Genomic DNA, 25,433 nt, shown 5'->3' with positions numbered 1-25,433 from the left:
CGCCTACAACACCGCATCGCGGTCGAAGCGCATGCTAATGGAGAAGCGCGTAGATGTCAAGCCGTCTTGCATGAGTGGGTTGCGCCAGTCGCTTTGCGCGGCCTAATTCTTAATTACATTCGTCTCCCATCCACTACCGCGCTGAAGGGGATTAACACATAAATGAGTGGGAAATGTGTGCTGCAGCGTGCACAGAGCATATTGTGTGCTTTATTCAAGCCTTCTTCACCTGACTCCTGCAATTGAGTTAGTCTTTGAAGTCAAGTCGTTAAAAAAAAAAAAAAAAAAGAAAAGAGGGGAGCCAGAGGAACAAAAAAAAAAAACTATTATATGCAGAGTGTGGCGTTGGCCTCAGGGGCGAAGAGTGAGAATATTCATGACACTGCTTGTTTCAAAGTTTGTTGATTTAGCCACTATTTGATTTTTTTTTTCCTCTTTGCTTTTCTTTCCCTGCTTGTGTTTTAAAGATTGCGTGTGTTTGCTCAAGACGAGCCGTGCTTACCTTTTATCCTCAAATAACATATATGTCTTTGGTACAACACAGTGTACCAGTGTGCAATCTAAGGGGGAAAAAAAATCATTAATTTCTTTTTATCATGAGTGTCAGGTTAGTATTTGAACAGTTTCCTTGCTGTTCATTCTTGGGGCCAGCGGAGTCCATGAATTGGAACTGAAAGCTTGTCTTGACATCAGCTCACAAATATGTACACCTGCCCGAACAAAGTCAACACAGCTCTTTGCTTATGAGGTCGTCCTTTGTGACTCACCGCTCTATGTATTTGAGCTTTCTGTGTTTTTGTTTTGCTTTTGTATGCCGTCTGTGTGTGTGTGCGCCTGTGAAGCGCAAAGATGGTAGTCACCCTCTGGACTTTAACTTCATGGACAGCTGCGATCGATTACTTGGTGAGGTCATCCTTGGTGTGGTTCGGTAGAATGTGGATCTGTGCTGACTGTGTGTTTTTTTTTTTTTTTTAAACCCAAATCTCCAGTGATAAGTGAAAAGCAAAGGCTGTCATTTTGTCCATCATGGATTTTCACTTCACTATGGATGTGACAAGCATATTCGGATGTCCGATTTGTTTTTTAATATTCAACTCCAACTCAACTAAACGTTGGAAAGAAGGCATTGCCATAGCTTTGGGGTGTGTGTGTGTTTGTGTGTGTGTGAAGTGTTAAAATCACCTGTTTGGGAGACTTAAATATGAGACTTATTGCTCTAAGAGGCGCAAACGAAACAATAAGAACTAAAGGTGTACTTCCCCGACTCGTCGTCTAGATTATATTGTCTCTTTTCACTTTGTGTTCCTTATAGTCTCACTCCTCCACGCAATCACCATTTCAGTCCGCTGATGTATCCGTTCATCTCCAGGGTGTCATCGAAGAGACCCATTTGGCTCTCCAGACTAATAACCATTGCGGAGATTGAGAGCGGATAATGTTATTGACTTCCAAACAAGACGCGTACGTTGTATGCGTGTGCGGCAGCGAGAGATAGAGAGAGAGAGAGATGTTCACATTGTGTCACATCCACATTGCGCCGCTGTCCATGGTACCTGCTCACTTTTCAATTTGAGGCGGTTCACCACTCAAGGTGGATTTATTTACCTCACTGAATGTTCGACCATTGTTCAGTGTTTTCACCTCAACGAGGGTCCTCCCTTCATTTTAATAAAAACCCTGAAGAGCAGTGTGACAAATTTGTCCCATGTAGTCCACTCGAATCAATGCCATCCTGTCTACGTGAGACAAACCTGCACCTCAAAGTCGACACTCAGACGCTGTAAACAAGTTAGCTATATTTACAGAGCGGTTAAAAAAAAAAAGAAGTAAAAACGAACCGAAGAAAGGGTCCATGCTGGAAAATCATCGGGCTCTTTGAAATTGTGTATAGCTCAACTTGGGGTTGTTTTGTTTAGCATGGATAGCGAAGTTTTGTGTGTCTATCTGTTCTTTTCGGTGCTTGGTGGGTGGGTGTGATTTGTCCGAGTCAGTTTCAAAACACGCCGTTCCCTTCTTTGTATGCAATCAACAGCAGACAGAGGTTAAAAGGGGGGAACGAAAAAGCAATGAGAATAATCCATCTTTACTTTTATCTCTTGAAGGAGCACATCCATTCAAAGGCCTCGATACACACACACAGTCGCGTGAACAGAGCGAGAGATGCATATTGTTTTGGCTAGGGGCTACAACTGGTTCTAACCGGTTTGAAAGCAACAGCAGTTTTTTTTTCTTTCCTCTAAATTTCACAAAGAGTGGTGTTAATGTGTCCTTGCATCGTCTCTTGTGTTACTTATGATCCCGGTATCTTGGTGTTCCATGTTAAGTGCATTTTAAGTATCTCGCAGCGCAATATAATTCGATTTTTGTCTCGAAATGGGCAATAATGTGAGCAAATGCCTTCTCACCCCCTTTTTAAATACGTGCACAGTGTGACTGGCTACTGAGGCAAGGTCATAGTTCAATGTTGAGGAAAGTGTCGAGTCGTTAACCCCCTTTTGGCACCCTGCTCTTCCACACTGACTGGATTATATTGCCGTAAAGGGCTCTTTCACGATGAGTCATGTTTATTTCATTGTCCCCTTTTTTTTTTTTTTTTTTTATGGCTCTGCTGTTCCCCTTTTAACCCGTCACTCGCCGAGCAAGCTGCTAAATGTTCTGGCAGTACACAGGAGAGTATAGAGGTAATAAATATTAGATGGACTCTGCTTTGACCAGCAATGTGTGCTAATCTGTGTCAAGGGCCGGAGAGACTCCCGGAAGCTCCTTCCTCCCTTTCGCTATCGCCAGCATGATCTCACCGCACTGAATTGGGTAGAGGAATTGCAACTGAAAAAATCAGAATGGTGTTTTATTCCAGGAAAATGAGCGGAGAAGCCCGACCACCGTCCCCGATGAACAAGATTGACCTGTCATGGACATTTTTTCCCCCATTATAATCCCAAAACAATTATGTAAGATATTATCATCATGAAAATGAAACAAATAGGCTACCACTTTGCCCCTTTTCATCACCATTAAATATATAATATGCTAATGTGTATTTTAGGCACAAACGGCATAAAATGTGAGTGTATGCATCTTTGGGGACATCAAAATTGGCCCTGCTTTCAGAAACACTGTTGGCCGGGTTTTGAAACAGCGGAAGTCTTTTGAGTGATGGAAATGCTGGCATGCCGCTTCTTGCTCTGCACCTCCATCCACAGGCAGCATGTGTGCTGACAGAGAAGAATGTGGTGAGATGGAGGCACAGCCATGCTTCTGACAGGAGAGATAATAGCCAATAAGGGCCTGCCACTCTGGATGAGTGACAGGCGCTTGGGATGGCTCCACCTCCCAGAAAACTTCTTTCTTTATGGATGTAAACACTATCACAAAAATGTGTGTGTGTGTGAGTCGTAACCATACTTGTAAGGGGGTACATGGTCATGGGCATGTTCAAACCCTTCACCATGTTGATGGGCTATGGATTTTACAAGTAACCAATGCTCTGTGCTAATTTCATGTTCCCTTTCGATTTAAAAAAAAAAAAAAAGAAAAGACCATTTCTGAAGGGTATTCGGCCTAAAGGAGCAACTTGAAATTCCGACAACCTATCAAGGTGGTGAAATGTGCAGAGAATCCAAAACCATCTGGCTCGAGGTCCAGCGTGAAAGCTGTTCTGGTTCTCTGATACAGTATTTGGTATCCAGCAAACCTGCCGTAAAAGATGATTCGAGCATTGGACATATATCATAGAAAAATTGCCTTGGGATCAATTGGCAGCCATTTTAACCGTGAAGATCGGCAGATTTATGTGCAGACAAAATTGTGCCTGTTTTAAAATATACAATTTGTCGAACGGAAATGCTGCTGAAAATAAGCTTCTTCATACACAAGAGTTGCTGAAATGCACAAGCAGTTGCATACATAGTTTTGCTTGCTGGCATTTTGAATTAAAAAAAAAAAGAAGGCGATTGTGTGGGTCAAAACAGTTGTGCTCGCCATACACGTTATTGTTTTCTTTATGGTATTCCTGGAATAGTTTGAGCGAACCAAATTAGCGAGTGAGGACCTGATAGGGTGCCACATTTGCTTTCCATTAGCTGTTGGTTTTGGCTAGCCAATGTATAGCTTCTTGATTCTTATCAGTTCACGCCGGTGCATTCAAATGTCACGGTGAGCAGCATCGAAGCCACCTCGGTAACATTCTGTCCGCACAATTGCCTTAGCTGATGGGATTGAACTTTGGGCACCTGCCCCTGTTTTTCAGACAACCTCCATCCTTCCATGGTCGACTCCAGTCACTTACGCCCCCTCCCCCCTCATACTGTCACTCTGAACCTCATCACTCATTCTCATTCGGTATGACCGTCAGCTGCAAATAAGGACCCTTGGTGACGCTGCCACGCGCGCACACACACATACGCCTACAACAGCAAAAACGGCGAGCTCCTTTTGTGTTCGTGTTGATGCGTGCGTGTGTTGACAGAACATGTGACTGTCATGGAACAACCCTTGAGCCATAGGCGGAGTGCATGACTGCACATTGAAAAAAAAGGGCATTCATTTCATTCAATGACTATTTTTCCTTTTCCGCTCTGTTTTTGAGTTGACCAGTCCAAAATTCCAGTATTAGACTTTTTTCATGTCCTGCATATTGCATATTGACCAATCCAGAGCTTTTGAAAAAAAAATAAAAATAAAAAGACGCGTCTTGGCTCCGTTTTGCATCAATGTGTCTTATTTACACATAGATAATATCAAAATATTGGAAACGCATCCTTGAGATCTCATAGCCGACAGCGACCGTAACTGACAGGTACTCTTAAATTGAACCTATTACATCAGAAGTCCATAATAAGAACCACCCCCCAGTTACTCCTAATGCTGCGTCATCAGGAGGTGAACGAGAAGTCAGCGTGAAGTGCTTTCACTGCCCTGTAGGTGGAAAAGCGCTACATAGGTGAAAGACCACTTGGCATTTATGTACATGTCATTCTTTCGGGTATATGGAGTGGCTCCTGCTCCATGGAACATTTCTAAAAATTGTTTTGATCAGTTCCATATGAGGCTCACAGCTCAGCGTGAAAGGGGTGTTTGTTTACACACTCCCATTCTGTTACACTCGCTTCCCCTGTTGTCTCCCAAACTTCCCCATTTTGCCCTTTTTGTTGCCGCTTTGCTTTCGCTCTTTCTTTTGTCGTCTCGGGCTTCCTCCGTGTCACTTCTGTTCATTTTCGTGCATCTTTGTCTCTCTCTCTTGCTCTCGTGTCTGACTCTTGTCTCAGTCGGTCGTCAGAGAGGATGTCAAACAGGTCATTTGTCAGGTTTCGTCAAAGGTGTGATGAGAGAACAAGTGAAAAGTGTGACAGTGCATTTCAACCTCTCAGATATTTCATCTGACATTGTTTACGAGGGGGAGGTAGCAGAGCTTCTTCATCACCGAATAGTCCCTAAAAATGAAAGTGCACGCAATTGGATCTGTTGTTTGCCCGATTAAAGCGACCGCGTGGATAAATGATAGCAGTCTTGCTTCGGCGTTCGCTGATTTTGAAAGGTCCATCATCGTTAATGCTCCAAATTCATTTGACGTGCCTCGGCTTGTCATCAAGCTTCAAGGTGCCGAGTTGCATGGTGAGCAAGTCTCATAGCTCAGAAATAAAATAAAATAAAATAAAAAAACACTTTATGTTCATGCGCGCCAAGGTAACCTACCAATTACTGTGATGTGGTGATACAAATAATGATAATTCAATCCCTAGCACAGGAGGTAGTTTTGGCTGCACGCATCATGTTTGACGGCATATTATTGAGGGTGCCACAAATAGCTTCAAGTACCATGTTTGGTTTGGATCTTTGGGTCTTTCCCTGCAAAAGTGCAGCAATCTTGACATTTGCCGGGTTGGATGTCAGCACAAATTGACGTACGTTTCATCTCTTTGGGACTAGTTTTACTGCTACGTGCAAATGTTTGCAGTCTACTTTATTGGGTTCATACTGTGACTATATTTTCCAGATGCTGAAATACTCTCGCTGTGGCCTTCTTTTGTGAAGTTCGCATGTTCTCCTTGTCCCGGAATGAGGCCTACAAACGTAATTCCGTAAACATTGCGCCATGTGACGCTGATTTCCATGTGCGCAAGTGTGAGATCACAGATACAAAAAGATTGAGTTCAACAAAAAAAAAAAAAAACTCAATTGGGCAATCCGCCCTGCAGTGTGAATCTAAGCCATACAGTACTCTGTTATGACCATTCATGCTGGACACATACTCTTGTTTGAGTGTGACATGAATAAACTTGTTGTTGGCTTTTCCCGCCCTCATAATCGACCGGACAAGCCGAGATTCGCCCCCATCTTTTGTCTTCTACTCAAAAGCAGTGCTGAGCTCAAATTTAAAAATATTCCAGTTGACCGACATACAGCCCAGGGCAGTGAATGAGTTCATATTTTTGCCCCACTTTGCTGTGCCGTGGTAATCTTGGGAGGGTTGATTGGAGCTGTGAACCTTCTGTATTAACCTCCCCCGTCAGTGAGGCCAGGCTGAACGGCATCGGAGAGTAAGTCGGGGGCGGAAGAGAGCGAGAGATGGTAATGAAGGAGCTAATTGCTTCCAGTGGATTTTGAAATCGAACCTCAGCCCCAAGTGAATGTGCTACGCTGCTCGCAAATGGAATATTGATGACTGTGGCGAAAATAAGACAGAATGACCCCCCCCCCCCCCTCCGTCTATGATCAATGTCAAAGCCGCACATTTGTGCAGAACGTTTCTCAACAGGCAATACGTTTCCCTTGGTTTTTATGGATCCGTATACACTTACCAACGGGCTTAATATTGCGCAGCGACACAAATATTTGATGATATCCACTTTCCATTTATTATTCATTGCAAGCGTATTGTATCAACGGCAACTTCGAAATGTTATCATCGCGGAGCGATGGAGACTTGGATAATATCATGGATTGAGGCGAAGTAATGAGCTGAAAGTAGGTAAAACGAGGGACTAATCTTGTTACCGGTGTGTTTACGTTCTGCTCGCCGTTTACGTAACACGAACAAGATGCACTTTAAAACGCGGTATGGGATTTACGGTTAAACCAATTTGTTTGACTTATAGTCATTCCCAACTGAAAGGTCCCCACATTTGTTTTCATACCACAACCATTTTTTTCTCACATTTTATTTGTGTCATATAACTGTATTCCCATTTTATGTACTGTATACAGTGCTCTAAATGTAAATAATTGGGCGCCTGCGATTTCTTCCATTAGCTGCTCGTAAATAGTAAAGATGATGGTTTGACTCTTTCTCCAACTGCAAACGTGTCGGGTACGCATCCCTGTGCTCGAATAATGGGTTTTATTTATTCCCCTGGTTTTCATAAGGCCTTTGTTGCCTCTCATATTTCCTCTCTCCACTGAAAGGCAGAGATGCCAAGGGAATGATTTTGAGTGATCGGAATCTCATAACCTTGGTCAACTTTCTTTTGGGCTTATTCTTTCCGTCCACATTCTTAGCGTCAGATGTTGTCTTCCTCAGCATCGGTGCGCCAGCTTGAAAACAATGTTTCCCCCATGCTTACGTGTAGTCTGTTCCAAACCAACAAACTAAAGCTTTTCAGCCTGCAGCCCACATGCTCGCTCTCTCCTTGTCATCTGTCTTCGTGTCAATTTTTTTTTCCCTTTCCCATTGTGGCCCTCATGACTTCTCTGTGAGTGTACACAATAAAGAAAAGAACATTCAGGGCACAGAGGAAATGTTGCAACTCGGTGACCTGTTCTGTTTCCAGGTAACGCTGCATATTCTCTGTCCTCAACAGGCTTTCTGTAATGATGCAATGAGCAACATGTCTTCCAAAGGACACGATATCTCTCGAAAACAGGCCTGGTGTACGCAGTTGACAAATAGCAGATGTTAAATTGCATGTTCACTCACTCTAAACCGAAACAGCAGCACAAGCTGTTGGCAAGAGGTTTTCAACGTGGCGGAGAAACGGAAATTGAGGTTTGAAGTGATTGAATTGGCAGTGTGAGTGGAAGACAAAAACATTTTGCTAATTTTGGTGAAGCCAGCAAAAACAACAACAAAAAGTCAGATTTTGTTTGATTGAACTCATCCTGCATAACATGAGATTTAAAAATTTGGACAGGGTGTCTTAAACTCTGTCACGGTGTCATGACCCAGACGCCAGGGAATGCAGAATCGAGAGGAGTTTTGTCGTAGCTGACTGGCTCAAAGGAAGGCCTGAGGTTCTTCAGAAGCTCTCAAGTTGCCTTTGTGAATAGGCGGTGACGCGATATCTTCTGTGGCCTCTCATTTTGCCCGCAACTCGCGGTTACGGTTGCGCACAGCCGTTCCCATTCGCGTCTCCCAATGAAGACATGTCATTGAAAGCAAAATCAGCCGTCACAACTTGTTTCAGCTTTGATAAATCACACTCCCGAGTGCTAAATGAATCGACAGTATTTGCAAATGATCCCACCAGAAAGTGCAAATTCTACTTTAGCGCCTTTGGCAGCCACATCACGGTTATGGCCCGTTAGTAGATCAATGCAGTTTTTTTTTGGTTTGTTATTTTGCGCCTGCAAACCTTAATCAAGGACGTCTCCTTAATCAAGGGCCCCCTGTTTTTTTTTTTTTAACCAGGGGTCATCAACGTGGTCGCCCTCAAGGACCATATGAGTAGCCTGCGGGCCTGCTGAGAAATAGCTCTCCAGTGAAGGCGCTTTGTGATTTTCTAGGGATGTTGTAGACGTGATCATTTTGAAATGTGAAAAATTATGTTTTGCCTATTGATTGGATCTCGGGTGTAGCATTCCATCAGCTCCCTCACTTCCCGTCCTCACTTTATGCTCCGTAGTAATCAGAATACAGAAAAAAATGGTCTCAAGAAGTCACTTTGAAACATGGAAGTGGTGTAAAGCTGTCAAATGAGTCTTGTTCTGGATTCATGTGCGCTATTAGATGGGAATGATTTTCCATCACGAGTAGTCTCTTGTCTATGTGAAATCTAAATCTTCAGTTGTCCAAAGAGGGCTTTGATGAGCTGATCCCAACAGCGGAAATATCATTAGGAGGAACAGTTGCTGTTTGCTTGATGTGACCTTTTCTACATTGCAAAGCAGCACTTTTTTTGTGTTTGGTTTTTAATGAGTCTCCTTTAATAATTTATTCTGAAGGGAACATGGAAGCTTGTTGAGACGGTTTGGATTTATTTATCATTGTGTTACGCTCAACGATTCATTACAGCACACTCCATCCCCATCAGTGTGGATTGTATGCGCACGGAGATTTAGAACATACTTGCCGGACGTCTTGTCAGATGTGCACGATCCCACCAACATCCCATATAGGATAATTGTCAATTTTGATTGATTGAAATCACTGCACCTGCCAATAATGATTTTTTTTTCCTTGTCCTTTTCAGCGAGGGAGGAAAATGTGGCCACCTTCCGGGGCTCGGAGTACTTCTGTTACGACCTTTCGCAGAATCCCATCCAGAGCAGCAGCGACGAGATCACGTTGTCCTTCAAGACGTGGCAGCGCAACGGCCTCTTGCTCCACACGGGCAAATCGGCGGACTATGTCAATCTGGCGCTAAAAGATGGGGCGGTTTCCCTGGTCATCAATCTGGGTTCCGGGGCCTTTGAGGCCATCGTGGAGCCTGTCAATGGGAAATTCAATGACAACGCCTGGCACGATATCAAAGTCACGCGCAACCTGAGACAGGTAATCGGGGGCGAGGGAGTGGTGATGGATGGGGTTTGGCAATGGGTTGAATTATTTTGGGGCTGGGGGCGGGGGCTGCTGGGGGTTTTCAGATTAGCTGAGTGAAGTGACAGAGCTGGTTTGAAAAATGTCACCATGTTCTTATCAGTTGCCATTGCATTGCCACGGCTCAGTGACAAATCTCATCGAATTTCTTTTTTTTTTTTTTTTTTTTACGACATGACCTTCTTCTTTTCAATCATTGTTTGATTTCCGTTCGAGCGATTTGTATGACGCAAAGAGGTTCTCCGACAGGGTCCGGTTAGTTTAGTCCAGCTTTTAATACAATGATTGTCTGCTGTCATGTTTCCTGGCAGGAATTATTCGCGCTACAATGTTGTTTGACTACATCAAAGTTGATTTTTCAACTCGTTTGACCCTTCAGAGTGCTAAAACATGACTTCAAACGGTGCTTGTAAGTTTAACAAAGCTTGAATTGCTTGACGGTGACAACTTTAGCCTCGGTCGTTTTTTTTAAACTGCAGTGGCGTGGAAAGAATGAATTTTAAGGTTCTACTGTGGTCAACGTTGCTGAATAGGGCTTGCACACGGACAAGTGGTGAGTTGGTTTTAGCTCTGGAAGAGGGGCTTTGTCAAGAGTTGTGTCTGCAAGTTGAGGCGTGGCAGCATAAGGAGTAGTCCAGGTGATTTCCTGACTTGTGCGGTAAAACTGTAAACGCTCACAATGTAGGAGGGTGAGACACGAAAACCTGATCGCTGTATTTTTTTTATTCTTTTTTCTTAAATTCCTCAAGTTCCACTCTTCCGCCCTTGCTTTTCACGCTCATTTTCTTTCCACTTTGACAGCCACCGTAAAATCCACGGTGAAAACAAAAAAGCACTACAGGCTCTGTTTGGTTTTGCGCGATACTAGGCAAATTGTTGTCTCCAAATCCAAGGTTTTTCGGTGCTCTTGTCTGTGTTTTTTTTTCAAGCAGGACACTTGTTTTAGAGGAAATGTGGTTAGGACCACAAGCTGGCTCTTTGGTGACCTCCGATAATTCTCTTGCAAATTTCCTGTAGTGTTTCTTCACCGCGGCACTAACTCATCCATGAAACAAGTCATGTTTTACTAACCGATATCTAACTAACTAATGTACTAACATCCTAAATCTTCATCATTGGTTTTATTTGATTTCTGTCCATCCTTATTAACAACCTTTTTTGTTCACTATTCTTTTGATTTCCTTTCTTCCCCCTTTTTCTGGAAAGCAATCAGGCATTGGACACGCTATGGTAAACAAACTACATTGTCTGGTAGATATCATTCTTATTGTCTTTTTTTTGGGTTTGCCGTGTGTTCCCTCCCCCTCTCTTCTTTTATTCGTTTCTTTTTGAGTTCCATCCTAGACACTCTTATCAAAAAATGAGGAGATGGGTTTGTATTACCAGGCAATTTTTTCTTCACTTCTCAATTTCCTCCCTGACCTGCCAACAACCTTCTTATTTACCTCACAATTCCCCATCCTGTTATTTTTTTTCACTTTAGCTTTGACTTTTTTTTTCTCCTTATTTTGTTTTGTTTATTTTTTCTTCACATTCCTGCAGATTTCCAATCAATACAAAATTGACTCCTTTGCCTTTTGCCAGGGCACCTTACTTTTTTTTTTCTTTGATTTGTTCACACAAAAAGTCCCCATTTTTTGTGAGGACTGTCGTCCAGAACTGACAGAAGCTTTCCACAATTCCAGCAAAGAGGGCGACCTCCACACCGAGCCCTAAAAACCAGAAAACCACCTCAAACTGGAAACGCTGAAACCTTTATTGCGGGAGCTCTGACAGTTGTTTCCAACTCACCTATGGCGCATGGCATGCCCAGACCTCATCGCCATCATATTTCATGCAACCCCAAATAACCACTAACACAATAATTCATTCACTCAACCCTCATACATCACTTTCACTCATTTTGCCCTCCTCGTGTGTTTTTGTAGCATGCTGGTGTTGACCGTTTGCGTCTTTTCTAACCCTTACCGCCTTACCCCCCGGGTCCATAGGCAGAACATTTTGAAGAATATGCACGCTGATGTAGGATTTTTGGTCCGGTCATGCGACCGACATCACCGCCGTGGCGCTTGATCCGAGATCAGCAGCTGCTATTCTGAGAAAATATTTGAATATGGGCCTCGGTCTTGAATGTGCATGACACTCTGCACCTCGTGTGGTCTGCCCAAGCTTTGTCTGGTGCCATTCAATTACTCCCTTACATGTCCAATTAAACGTGTCGCATTTATTTTCTAACGGTGATGGCCTTGGTTTGCAAATGGTTGTGCTGTGGAAAAAGTCCCCCATGTTTTGCATGCCTGTGTGCGTATCTATAAAAATGTCTGAAAGAGAGAGGAGCGTGCGGGAGAATCGGTGTGTGTGTGTGTGCGTCAACTGTATTTGTGTGTCTGCAATTACAAGACAAATCCCGAAACCTAAGACAAGTGTTCTCAATTTGTCCTTGGTTTGAACATTGTACTAACCCTTCCCCAACCTGAAGTATCCGAACCAAACCTACGATCCATTTTCTTACCCCCATCAAAGATAAAGAAAATATGCCTCTGCCATATTTTCTTTACCTGTCCTGTGAATCCTATGACTAAAAATCCATTACCCAAATCAAAACGCTGTCTGGTCCAAAAATACGAAACGATCGGGTCACACGCAAGGATTCTATGAAAAAGCTCAACGAGAAACCAAAACGGAGCGCCAAAAGTCCAAAACGCCTCATTTCAAGTGCAGACCAAGGAAGGAGACGTGTTTGAAAACGCAGCACGACATCATGTCTCGGATTGTAATGCTGCGGCATTGGCCTTGTGTTGCCCCTCAACAGGTGACTATATCCGTTGATGGGATCCTCACCACCACCGGCTACACCCAGGAAGACTACACCATGCTGGGCTCTGACGATTTCTTCTATGTGGGTGGGAGCCCCAGCACCGCAGACCTTCCCGGCTCCCCAGTCAGCAACAATTTCATGGGCTGCCTCAAAGAGGTAGGAGAACCCTTTTGCGTAGATACAAACAAATCAGAGCCAGGCCGTGACTAATTCGGCTCTGCGTGGGATGCTCGACTCGATTGTTTTATCTGCAGTCGTGCTCAAAATTTCCAAGCGCATTAAATGACGAGGTCGTGCAGCAAAGAAGCACGTTCAGAGTCTGCCCCTCAGCCGATGTTTGAAATGGAATCGACGTCGTTTTCCGAGAACGCCCAAAAGGGAGGCGGACGCATCTCCCATTGTTGATTAAATCCGCTGAGTTAGCTCAGGGAGTATCAAAACGTTCGCTGTTTCTGCACCTAAAATAATTCATCACCGCTTGCCTTGCCGTGAGACAACATCTAAAAATTGCTCGCGTCACCTGTGATTCGCGGCGTCAGCTTAAGTGTGCTGCAAGAGTCTCTCCCAATGGGCAACAAAATGAAACAAGGAAATGCAGCAGCTGCTGATGAAGATATCTTCAAAAGCGTTTGTTGTGATTCATCCGCTAGAGAGCAAATGACAATTAATAACAGCCATTGTATTGGCTGTAGAAAATGAGTTAAAGCAGCCGAGCATTGACTATCAGATGCCATACAAGTATTGGCAACTCGCACTATTCAGGATTAAAATTTTAGCTATCCAGCAATATTTTTGAATCATCATAGCTGTTTTTCCTTCTGTCAAATTACCATTGCGGCCGTCACACCACCATCATTTGTGGGCGCGCTCACGCAGACACCGACAAGCGGAGGCGCACGCAAATTGCAGAAATAAGATGAGAAAGTCACCTTGTCTGCATCGCTTTGTTTTGCGTTTCGACTGAGTGGCTTTGGGCGCTGCTCTACCCTGAATCTGTTTGCCTTTCAAACAAATGTGTGAACGCTTCCAAACCGACCTGCATGTCTCGGGCTTCATTTGACTGTTTTGAATTGACGCCGAAACACAACATTGACTGACGGTAGCAAGAAACCTGCACGTTTACGACGATTGTTGGTATCAAACGGCTACTCTGGCAGTCATCAAATGTTTCAAATTTTGCTACTGTGAATTGTGAGACAAATAAAGGTTTTCTTGTCTTATCAACAGGTCACATTTAAAAACATTTTTCTTAATTAGCTTTTATTAGCTTAAATAGCTTTTTCTTGACTCCAGTGAACGGAATAAGATTTATCTACATTTTTTTTTTTAATGGGAGTTTATTTCTCCCAAATTATGTTTGAAGAATAAGAATAATGAATGATTCAAATAAATGACGTGGGCACCCTGGCGAAATGTGAGCTTGAATTTCTGTCTCAACAGTTTTGACATTTTGGGTTTCAAATTCTGGCTCCAACCTTGCTGGGATTTGGATGTTCTCCTTGTGCTCACGTGGGTTCTCTGAGGCTACTCCAGCTTCTTCCCACATTCCAAACAAGTGCATATTAGGTCCTTTTAAAGATTTTAAATTGTCCACATTTGTGAATATGAGTGTGGTTGCCCATACTACATGCGCTTTGTGTTTGGCTGACAACCAGTCCAAATTGTACAGCACCCCTTGTCCAAAGCATCTGGGAGAGGTCCAGCTCGTCTGCTACTCCAGTGAGGACAAGCTCTCGAGAAAATACAAAAGATAATCAACGCGGTGCATTTTAACCATTTCCAGCACATACTACAGAAATAATCGGACTGTTCTGGCCGGCATCACTCACTCAAGGCACTTTAAATGCCACCGAAAACTTGACCTTTCCGGCCAGATGTTTTGTTTGCCAGACTTGAGGGAGGTGTTTATTTGAGATGTGGCACTCATTTAAAGTCAGAGAACAAGTAAATAAAGTCAGCATAACTCCTGATTAGGTTTTGGTCTCATTAGACGGCGCAGGTGTATGCGTACTGCAGTATATCTCGAAGCCAGTTTATTATTGGCTTGTGTTCAAATAATCGGTTGAAGTCATCATTCGAAACGGAAAATGTTTTGCAAAGCCCTCGGGAATAGCCTGAAAAAGACTTTGTAAAAATGTTTTCGAAATGGCTCCGTCTTGGAAGTGGGAGAATGTTTAAGCATTAAAGCCCCGAAGAGTTTAGGAATGGAGGTTCAAGGCAGGTTTTGGGAAATCCGCTTGGCGGTGTTGGCGTATCGAAACACAATGATTGGGCTGTCTGAGGTTATAAATCAGTTGGATGGATTTTAAAGTGCTTTTTCTTTTCTTTTCTGAACGCCCTCCTGTGTGACTCGAGTAGATTTGGCTGATCGGTGTTAGGCGGTGACATGCTTGTGGAAAGATAACACATTAAGCATGTTATGTACAGTACAGTATTTGAATATGTAAAATGTGTGTTGTATATATTGAGCCTTAAAGCACTTTGGAGTCATTCAAAGTCTCCTTTCAGCTCCGTGTGTTTTGAATCTTGCTTACACCGATGATGAAAAAGCCATAGACACCCCAATCCTCAAATGGTGACCCAGCACTGCTATAAATTCATAGCAGAATGAGCGCGATAAGCATATTTTTTGAGAAGAAAACAAAATGGATTAACTGCCACTGTAGAGAGGATGTGGGACATTTTGTGTCAACACGTTGTTTTGGAGTGTATTGCTATAGAGCTGTGAGCAGAGAGGTTCCCCGAGAGCTCGCTTTACTGGATGGATGTGCACTTATAAACGGTCTAAGTCCGGGTGCGGCGTTCTTCTTAAGTGACTGGAAAGCGCGCGCATGCGCAGTTGTGGGGATCGAGCAGTTACAAGGGCAGATTAGACGCATTCGAAAACGAAGCACGCCGGTCATGTTGTTGTTGTAGCCGCACGCGCATATGTCAGGGCAACATTTTGAGAGTGAATGTGACCCAGCGATGCCTTGGCCCTTGAGAGTGCGACACGCTCGGACAGGATCATGGAGGTGATTCACCATTTTGGCCTGTACTTTGTGGCTCTCAACGCATCCTCATGCGGCAGCCATGACGCCATCTGCTAACCGAGATGATGCAAATCACTCAGGATTGATTACGAAACGATATATAATTAATTTTCAATCCATTTCCCGTGCGCATATATATATATATATATATATATATATATATATATATATCTAGATGGTGTTTGTTTTCCCATCTTGGCTCTCCCAATTCAATATCTCTGGATAATGAGCAAACAATTTAGTGCCGTTCCCACCGTTTGGATCTCACAGGGTGGATTGATCCGTCATCCCCAGTGGAAGAACATAAATTGAATCCCTTAGAAACAGCCAAAGCAAACATTGATGTTGACATGTTTTGCCGCAGCTTGTGAATACCTTGCTTTCCCCGTGTCCGCCAACGAGAGATAAAAACGCTCTGCCATCACAGCCCCTCTTGTTCAGGCCCAAGTGCGCGCATATCCCCCTGTAGGCTACCGGGGATGTCATCCATGCGCAATACTCACACAGGCTCCGCCCAGCGCCCACGCTCCGCCACATGAAACGCGGCCTTGTCACGTGAAAGGAAAACCACTGGGCAGCCGGTCGCCTGTCAGCTTGACGTTTGCGGCGGCGGCACGCTGTCATGTCAGCGCCTTGTGCAAAGCCTTTCCTCCCGCACGCCATCCTGCTCATCCTTGGGGTGTGTAGGGGCACCCGTTGATGGTTCCGGAGCTGTGGAGTGGCAACTTTGTGTCAGACGGCGGCGGTGGCAGGAGCATGGCGCTGTCAGCGGGCATCAGGAAAGAGGACTCGGGAGCGGGCAGAGAATGAATATGAGGACAAAAAGGGATTGAAATGTAAGCGGGGTATAGAATAAAAACATAGAGTAGAAGTCTGTTGCGGGTTGTCAGTTGACAGAAAACAGAAGCAAAAAGAGCGAGAAGAAATAAGAGTGAGGAGAAAGGAGGACAAGAGTAGTTTGTTTTTAAAAGGAACACTGCTGCCATCATATTTGTGTTAGTCACCGCATTTTGCATGTTTGGCCCTCGGATAAAAATGCAAATGCAACCGTGTCCTTCGATTTTTTTTTTTTTTTTTTTTTTTTAATTTCTGGAGGGCCAAACAAAGGGTCATGTGAATGTCTGACTTCACCCTACGTCCTTACTCCGTGAAGCTAAAAGACTGAATTACTGTCCACTATGTAAAATAACTATTTTCTGAGTTCATGTTCTTCCCTTCGATTGATTCATTTCTGTTATCGGCAGAATGAAAGACTCACAAAAGCAAAATTGAATTTATTCCTTTATTTGCTTCCTGACACGCTGACCCAATTTGCTGCATAGCAACAGTATGTTCACCATCATTTCAATAATGCGCGGATTGCTTTCATATCACAAAACATATCTGTTGCTCAAAATACAGGATTTGGCAGAGGTCTGGTTGCTCCTGAAAGCGCTTTAAAATTCCCTTTTTGGTCAAATTACAATGAGAAATGCTCAAGGTTGAGCATCTTTAATGATGAAATATGGAGAGATGAAAATGAAATTGGGAAATTTCATGGCGCCGGCCAAAATATTTGGGTAGAAATGCCTACACGAAAAATTTAAAGTTCCCCGAAAAGCACACTTGACTTGCCGTAACTCATCACTAATTGTTCAGACAATGCCTTGAGTCAGTTTGAAAATAGTGCATAACATTAGAGACTTAATTTGGTGAGAGGCAAAAAACCAAACAAACAAACTGGCGCTTCTATAAGCAATGCATTACATGCATACAAAGAATAAGATATTTTGATGGAGGCAAGTTTTGGAAACTTCAGCAGAGTTCACAGCGACCATCACAATCGTTTTCCCATTGCAAATGAGCTGCATCAAAACGTGTGCCTTTTTTTCTTTTCATGTATTATTCAGTTTCTTCTTTTGCCCAAGAGTAGACTTAAAGCTTGCCGAAAGGGGAGGGTTAGGTTTTTTTTTTGCATCAGAATTAAAGAAAAAAAAGTATTTCAGAGAGAGAGAGTCATGCAGTCTTAATGGTGGTTAAATCTGCTCGCATTTTCAGCAAGGCAGCTGAAGCATTTATTTGATTTTTTTTTTTTTTTTTTTGCAATATCTTTATGAAACCATTTCTGAATGTTTGTGTTCAAAGAAAAGTGAGGTCAAAGACTAGACCATTTGAATGATGATGTTGTGCTCATGGGCAAATAGTTTCTCATTCTCAATCATGTCGCTTTTTTGCATGCTCAAAATTCAGCAATAAATCTTGGTTTATTTTCTGAGTAAAGGCACAAGTTACTACAAACTGTTCATAATTTACTAACTGAGGTTGTGTTTGCCGAAATGTCAAGCTCTTCCAATCAAAAACGACAAATTATTCTCAACAGTTGCTAACTTGCAAATGACGCTGTTAGCCTTCTCTTTGGCAGTGTCGAGTCGCAAAATAAAAACAATTGGGGGGGAAAAACGTAATTGCGTAATGATTTGGAAGATTTGCTGCTTAAAACGTTGATTACTTGCCACCTGCCATGTTCAGGAGATTGCGTCGCGACAAAAAGCATATTTAAACGACAAGTGGCACGCACTGGTTTTAAAGCATTTAATCCTTGAAATCTCACCATTTTAATGTCCTTTATTAATGCCTCCCACCCGAAAAGCATTTACATCCACTGCCTTTCGTTTTGCCAATTCCCCCCCTTGCTTTGCTTCACCATCTATTCCTTCTTTGCGTTTGGGTCACCTGTGCTGATTTACTGTCAAATCTTCCAGGATTATCAGTAATCCCGCAGCAGTAAAATCTGTTTGCTGACAGCTGTGCCCGCTGTGACGCTATTGCTGTTTCCTAAACACACGCACACACAAACACACACACACTGCCCTATATACCAGGAAAAGCCTGTCTTCCTCCACAAAAAGCGAGGAGGACATTAATTTTCCACCTCAGTGCTTTCCAATGATAATCTACTGTGCTGCTTTTTTTTTTTTTTTGGCAATATTTTGTTGCATTCAACTGTTATGTCAAGATTCTATACATTTGCGGTTGAGGGCTTTTTGCAAACGGGTAAACAGTTTAGGAATGGAGTCGTTTTGAGTGGTGGTCCGTATAGCTGTGCGAGTGTTATTCTTGCCTCTGACAGTTCACGAAAATACAGCAACGGGTTTGCGTTCAATCTCTTATTCAGTGTGGGAGGATTCATCTTGGTAAAATGACCAGACTTGTGATACTACTGTATTTGTCTTTATTATTCCTAAATACGATCGATGTGTGATCGCCTTTCACGTGTACCCTCTGTGATGTCTGCATCAGTTTTTTTGTTTTTGTTTTAGGTGGTCTACAAAAACAATGACATCCGTCTGGAACTGTCCCGCCTGGCCCGGATTGTGGACCCAAAGATGAAACTTCAGGGCGACGTGGTGTTTAAGTGTGAAAACGTCCCTACGCTTGACCCCATCAACTTTGAGACTCCCGATTCCTACCTGGCCTTGCCAAAATGGAACACCAAACGCGTTGGCTCCATCTCGTTCGACTTCCGAACGTCGGAGCCCAACGGCTTAATGCTTTTCACCCACGGCAGAGCTCAGGAGCGACGCGATGCCAAGTCGCAGAAGACCAACAAGGTGGACTTCTTTGCTGTCGAGCTTTTGGATGGGGTGCTGTACCTTGTGTTGGACATGGGTTCCGGTACCATCAAAGTGAAAGCGACGCAAGCAAAAGTCAATGAAGGCAGCTGGCACCATGTGGACATCCAGAGAGACGGTCGCTCGGGTAAGAAAGTGCTCACCCATCCAACCGTTGTCCGAACAGCTTGACCTCACAATGCAGCCTGTCCCAGCTGACTTTAGGCAGTAGGCGGGGGGTGGGGGTGGGGGGGCAATCGCAGGGCACACAAACAATCATATGCACTCACAATCACACCCAGGAACAATTTCAAGTGTTCATGCGTGTTTTCGGAACGGGGGAAGAAACCCACAAGAATACCCGGAGAAAACCCATGCGGTTTCTTAAAGCATCACCTGATCTGTGTACATCGCCACGGTCATGGAAATGGACAGGAGAGCTGTTCAAACAACAAACCTCCTGCTTGCCTCACATCCTCATAATAACCACAACGCTCTTTTACAACATCAACTTTGTTTCCTGATTTATTGCAAGAATAAATCGCAGCCCTCTCCAGCTACTTTGCGGAGTCCCATTTCTCCTTTGCTTGTCTCCATATGCGAGCCCTCTGATCTCAGCACACGGTCAACGACGCGGAAAGTATTCAACAAAGATTGCATTAGAGAAAAGGTGCTCGGAACTTCTGTTGCCTTAAGCTTCAAAGCCAATGCAATCCCCGCATTATGCGGGAGACTCCGGAGAGCTGGGGCGTGTTAGTCGCCACTGCAGCCTGTGGTATATATTTCTATATATCAGGTTAGCGGAGCCAATTTAGCCGTGTGTCAGAGTCAGCTGCTTTGATTAATCGCCAGCCATCCCCCCCCCCCCCCCCCCCCCCCCCATCGTGAGATAGTGGAGAGGAAAGTGGGATTTTCACAGCGAAACGCAGAGAGGAGATAGAGGGATACTAAACTGAGGGATTGGCGAGAACGTGCTCATAATCACACTTTTGGCTCGAGTCAAATGTTACTTGCCGCTGAATGAACCTTGACAGTCGCCAGAGATTTGGAGTCTGCGTTTTGTAGAAGGTGCGCGACCTTTGGCTGTCTTGCCGACACTGTACTGTTCGTGCGTCGCTGATGAAATCTGAACGTGCGTCTGAATGTCTATTTTTCAAAGACTGATGACGCTGGCCTGCGCATTCCAAAGTCTCTTCCGCCTGCGCTTTTTAGCTCTTGTATTGAATATCTTTTCCATCGATGCCTATTTTGTCCCTTGTTAGGCATACAATATGTACAGAAACCAGAACCAGAAACGAGGCCACTCGGCGCACCGGCGTACTTTTCCATACCGCATGAACAGTTTTCGTGGACATTTTATCATGGCGGTTGCGTCATCTTTAATGATGGATCTGTCTTCCTCTAGGCATCATCTCTGTAAACAGCCGCAGGACACCTTTCACAGCCAGTGGAGAAAATGAGATCTTAGACCTGGAGGGGGATCTTTATCTCGGCGGTCTTCCTGACAACCGCGCAGGTTTGGTCCTCCCCACCGAGCTCTGGACCGCCATGCTCAACTACGGCTACGTGGGCTGCATCCGGGATCTTTTCATTGACGGACGCAGCAAAGATATCCGACAGATCGCCGCGTCCCAGAATGCGACGGGTATCAAGTCATCCTGCAGCAAGGTGACGGGGAAACAGTGCGACAGCAACCCTTGCAAGAACAACGGACTGTGCAAGGAGGGATGGAACCGCTTCATTTGCGACTGCACGGCAACCAGCTTCTGGGACGGCACTTGTGAAAGAGGTCAGTCTGCTTTTCGATTCCTGAGAGCGTGCGCACGGGTCTCATCAATTCCCGAGGATATCCCAAAACGCAGAAGCCAGATCATGATTTGTGCTGCCATGCATGAAACGTATTTCACAAAGCGTGATTTTGTGACAAATCTTGGAAACCGTGATGCTATTTTTCAAAAAGTCTGCAGTGAAATGTGTGCCGACCAAACTGGACTTGAGATTTTGTTTTTACGGAAGCCTTTCAGAAAGATTTACTCAGATTTGACGTTTGTACCAAGAAGCGACGGAATGCTTGATTTCGTTTGTGTCTGCGAATCGGTCTGGAGTAAACTTGTTTTGTTGTGAAATGGGCTTTTCCTGTCTCGGTTTTAAGAGCTTGGAGGCATTGAGTTTTTATTAGAAAGGGCAGCTTAGGAGCGCGTTATCTGAGACATTTGTTGAAATGGCTTTTGTCTTTCCTGGTCTTTTCCAAAGACTTGACCTGTTGATGCGTTGCGGTTACAACGTGTACTTTCCATTGAACATCACGGCCGGCGATCATCTCCAGTGTTGTTTAGAATCCCGTCTTTATGTTCTTGAGGAAATAAAATCCATATTCAAGCGTCACCGTCATTGCCAGCAGTGTTGTGGCTTGCAAACTTGCATGAAGAAAGTAAGATGGAGCTTCAAGATGGTCGAAGAGAACGTGTAGTCAAACCTTTTTTTATTTTTTCTGTCATTTATTTTTACGGTCAGATGATACCTCAATCTGCCGCTCACGTACAAGCGAGCAGCCATCTCGAATTTATGCTGCCTCCAAAAGCACCTTTATTTGCGGTTTGCTGTCCTGTAAATATAAATTTTACAGACATGGAATAAACAGACGGGGGTTAATTTCATCCTGGGAATTTTCTGCTCCCTTAATGCCGCATGTGTCTCAGGAACTACGTAAATAACCACTCCAATGCTGTTGCTTATTCTCTCTCTCTCCCTCTCACAACACACACGCACGCGCACGCGCGCCTCTGCTTGGCATGTCTTGTCTACTTTAACCCACCCCATGAGACCCGACAGCAGCAATGATCAGAGGTGTGCTGCGGTGGCAGCACAACAGATGTAGTGTCGGCAGGCGAGAGAGCCGTTGTTTGCGCGCGATAGGTGTAAAGACTCAGCGCTTCTGCGGCGAGGTTGGTGTTGCTCCAAAATTGTCTGTTGCGAAATGTAGGCAAATAAACCAGATGAAGTACTCGTAAATGAAATGCAGAAAATGCATTTGGGGTTTGCAACATACTAAACTCTTATAAGAGCATGTTGTGGGAGTGGGCATTATGTCAGCACTCTTTAGTTATAGAAAAGAAATATTGCTTGTGAGTCGATGAAGATTTTGACTTTTTGACATTATGACTTTTTATCGGTGTTGTCCTGCATGGATGGACTGTTAGCATTGTCTTGTTTCATCATGAGGGTCAGGTATGAGTGAGCCTATTCCAACTAACTCACTTTGGGCAAGAGGTGGGTTGCACCTTGGACAAAGAACTCTTCCCAATCACGTTTGCAACCGCTGACAATTTAGAGCCGTCACTAAATGCAACCAGGCATTTTTTTTGGGCATGTGAGAGGAGACCAGAGTACCCCCCACGAGCACGGCTTGGACATGCAAATGCCACACGGCATGTATTGTCGACTTAATTTTTAATCCTAAAAATAATACAGGACGTGGTTGTCATAGAACAGCATTGCCATAAAAAAATAAGCGCATCCGTGCGCTGTGTGGCGGGTGCCAGTCCCCCATGCAGGTCGGCGATGCCGAAGCTCTGACCCTGACCGACCCTCTCATCCGTCGAGTGACTGAGAGTGCAGCCTTGCCAAAACCGCTCACCCTATGAAGTGGATTCAAATAAGGCTGTTGCCTGTCAGTAGCCCCAGCAGGCACCCAGTGAAACTCCAAAAAAGAAGTTGCTAGCTCAAAATAAAGCAGGGCAGTATATGACTGTTGCGCTTGTGGAATTGAAAAGGGTTCCTACTTTATTGCAACTATTGTTGTCACCTTTATAGTACAGGGGTTAATATTGTAATATCTCCATGGAGTACTCTAATTGGGCCTGACACATTTTAAAAAGCAGTTTTGATATAGCCAGTGGTGAGAGTCACATTTGAAAGATGGAGAAAAAAAAAATCCCCTGATCATAACGTTTCAATGTGGCGCTTTGCCCTTCCTCTTGTCTTTGGGAAGACGACTTCAGGCTGAACTCATTTTGAATATTACATGAAAAGGTTACCAAAATGTTATTCCCCAATCAGGACATCTTGAGCAGAAGATCATTTGTATTCACATTGAGCTTGAGTTTAACTTGCAAGTGGCGACCTTAATTCAAGGCTGCGGTATATGTGATGTCATCCATTGACTTCGCCGAGGAGATTGTCCCGTCAGACGCTCAGTCTGGGATTCAGCAAGCCTGTCCTGCCATCCAGCGTGTCTATTTGTAAACTGTGTGAGGGCCCACCTGGGTGCAAGCTTCTAGAACTCTGGTTGGCACCGACTGTGTTGTGCGACTGATAAAGTAGCTCAATTAATCAGGTAAACAGGCCTGTAATGAAGTGTGTTTGTCTATCTGCCTCACACCAAGCTGTCCCACCCACAGCCCCCCTCCCCTCCCCAAGATCTTTTTGCTGCACCTCTGTGTAACAAGGCGTTACACAACCAGAGTCCAAAATACAAGGAAGGGAACGAAACACACACAGACGCACAAAGCCACTGGAGACAGATTGGATTGTGGCTAATGCATATTACATTTTTCCCTGACAAGATGCCTCCGCCCACATACAGTAAGTGGCTGTGTTTTCCAACTGTCAGCGGAGAGCAGTACAGAACGCTGCGGGCGCAGCCGATGGCTTGAAATGGCTTCAGTGCGGATCAGTCAGCAGGCCTCCCTTTTCCTCTTCACCTTTCACTGCAGGAAACGGACTTTGCATATACAGAGTGCAAGCTACACATATGGTAGCGCCGCAGAAAGTTGTGCACGTTGGTTGCGTGCGCTCACGACGAGACGCAGACCATCGTAGGCCGGTGAGCATGTGATGCAGAGCACACGTGACAACTATCACTGTAACTGTCAAGGCAATGAAGTGAACACATTTTCAATTTCGGTGAGCATCTTTTTTTTTTTTCCGCACACTTGCTTTTGTTTTAGCTGCTGACCACTGGGAAAACTCAAGCTAACATCAAGAATGTTGTAAAACTGTTTTTTGTGGTCTATGTCCTGTATTTTGGGGGCCATTTTAATGCTGTTTGTATTATTGTTCTAATAATAATAATAATAATAATACTAACACATGGGCTGGTGTGTTAAATTGACTCTATTTGATATTTTCTCAAGTGTTTGCACAAAATAAAATCACCTGAAGCCTAATGCATTTTGCTGCATAGTCTTTAATTCTGAATCCAAATGATTTTATTAAGTGCAACCACTTAACAAAATAAAATTGAGTTAATAAAAATAAAGAAATAATAAAATAAAATGAAATGGACGCACCCACACTCAGCATGCTACTTGTGCATTTCATTTCATGTTCATTCGGCAAACCGGAGTACGCGGAGAAAACCCATGCGGCAATAACCTGTGGCCAAGATCCATATTTCAACCTTACTGTAATGATGTCATTTCTGTGTTTGGTTGGTTGGCGCTTTGGCGCAGGGAAGCATGCTAAATTCATCCTATTTTACGTTTAGCTTTTAACATGCCTGAATTGTGCCGCTTCGACAAAATTCCATGGCCTGCATTTTTCCCAATTTCAACCGTTGAGAACAGACCCTTCTTCTGTGCCCTCTACTCTCAGCTTCGTTCCATTTGTCTTTTAACGCTTATCGGCTGGCCGCTGTTGAATAATCGTTGAATTGGGTGGAATAATGACTTTCTTATCTTCCACATTATCAAGCGTGTCGCACATTTTTCAAGGCGCGTTCGGCAATTGGCCCAGTAGTACAATGCTGCACGGGGGCTGGGGAAACGCCTTTATGGAATGATTTTGTCCTTCTTTGACCATCTTTTCCCTCCCGTCACCATTTGCAGTACAGAGAAATGGTTCTACGTGATCGAAGGACATGTAGATTGAATTCTATCTCTGCGGATGCCAGCTGTAGAAATAAATGCCCCTAAAAAAAAGTTGTGGAGAAAAATGCCCCTTCTCTTCTCCTTGAGAGAGGACATTTGAGTTGGCTGCCACTCAAAATGTGTTTCCAGCCTTCAGCGCCAGGTGATAGACTGACGGTGATCTGACATTCGTCTCGCCATGCTAGCTGCCAAAAGCGGCTCAGGCAACTCGACGACCAACATTTATTGAACGCGTGAAAGCAAAAAGCACAAGTCAGGCCAGCGTTGGGGTGGATAGATATCGAGGCCAATGAAGAATGGGGAGGGGAAAAAAAATCGCTTGAAAGGTTGGAAATACATCCGAGACACTTGGGGGAGTGGGGGGGGGGG

At 44.1% G+C, this 25,433-nt stretch overlaps 1 protein-coding gene across 13 annotated transcripts in view; it reads left to right on the top strand.

The window, feature by feature from the left end:
* nrxn3b (neurexin 3b) overlaps window positions 1-25,433 on the top strand; it is a 151,374-nt gene that overhangs the window by 27,351 nt on the left and 98,590 nt on the right. For 11 of the 13 annotated variants that reach the window (XR_015097671.1, XR_015097670.1, XR_015097668.1 and 8 more), the window contains 5 exons: window positions 9,408-9,709; window positions 10,961-10,984; window positions 12,567-12,728; window positions 18,904-19,342; window positions 20,600-20,983. Coding sequence is in view for 10 of the 13 variants with exons in the window: in XM_086100491.1 (XP_085956617.1) it covers window positions 9,408-9,709; window positions 10,961-10,984; window positions 12,567-12,728; window positions 18,904-19,342; window positions 20,600-20,983 (1,311 nt within the window). In the remaining 3 variants the exon portion in view is untranslated. The remainder of the gene's footprint in view (window positions 1-9,407; window positions 9,710-10,960; window positions 10,985-12,566; window positions 12,729-18,903; window positions 19,343-20,599; window positions 20,984-25,433) is intronic. The other 2 variants (XM_086100488.1, XM_086100485.1) reach the window with 1 other exon arrangement.

This window comes from Hippocampus guttulatus, chromosome 20, assembly GCF_054856545.1.
Source record: "Hippocampus guttulatus isolate MCC_2025c chromosome 20, RoL_Hgut_1.0, whole genome shotgun sequence".
NCBI lineage: Eukaryota > Metazoa > Chordata > Actinopteri > Syngnathiformes > Syngnathidae > Hippocampus > Hippocampus guttulatus.
The sequence above is the reverse complement of the archived record's forward strand: the minus strand, read 5'-3'. Positions and strand labels throughout refer to the sequence as shown.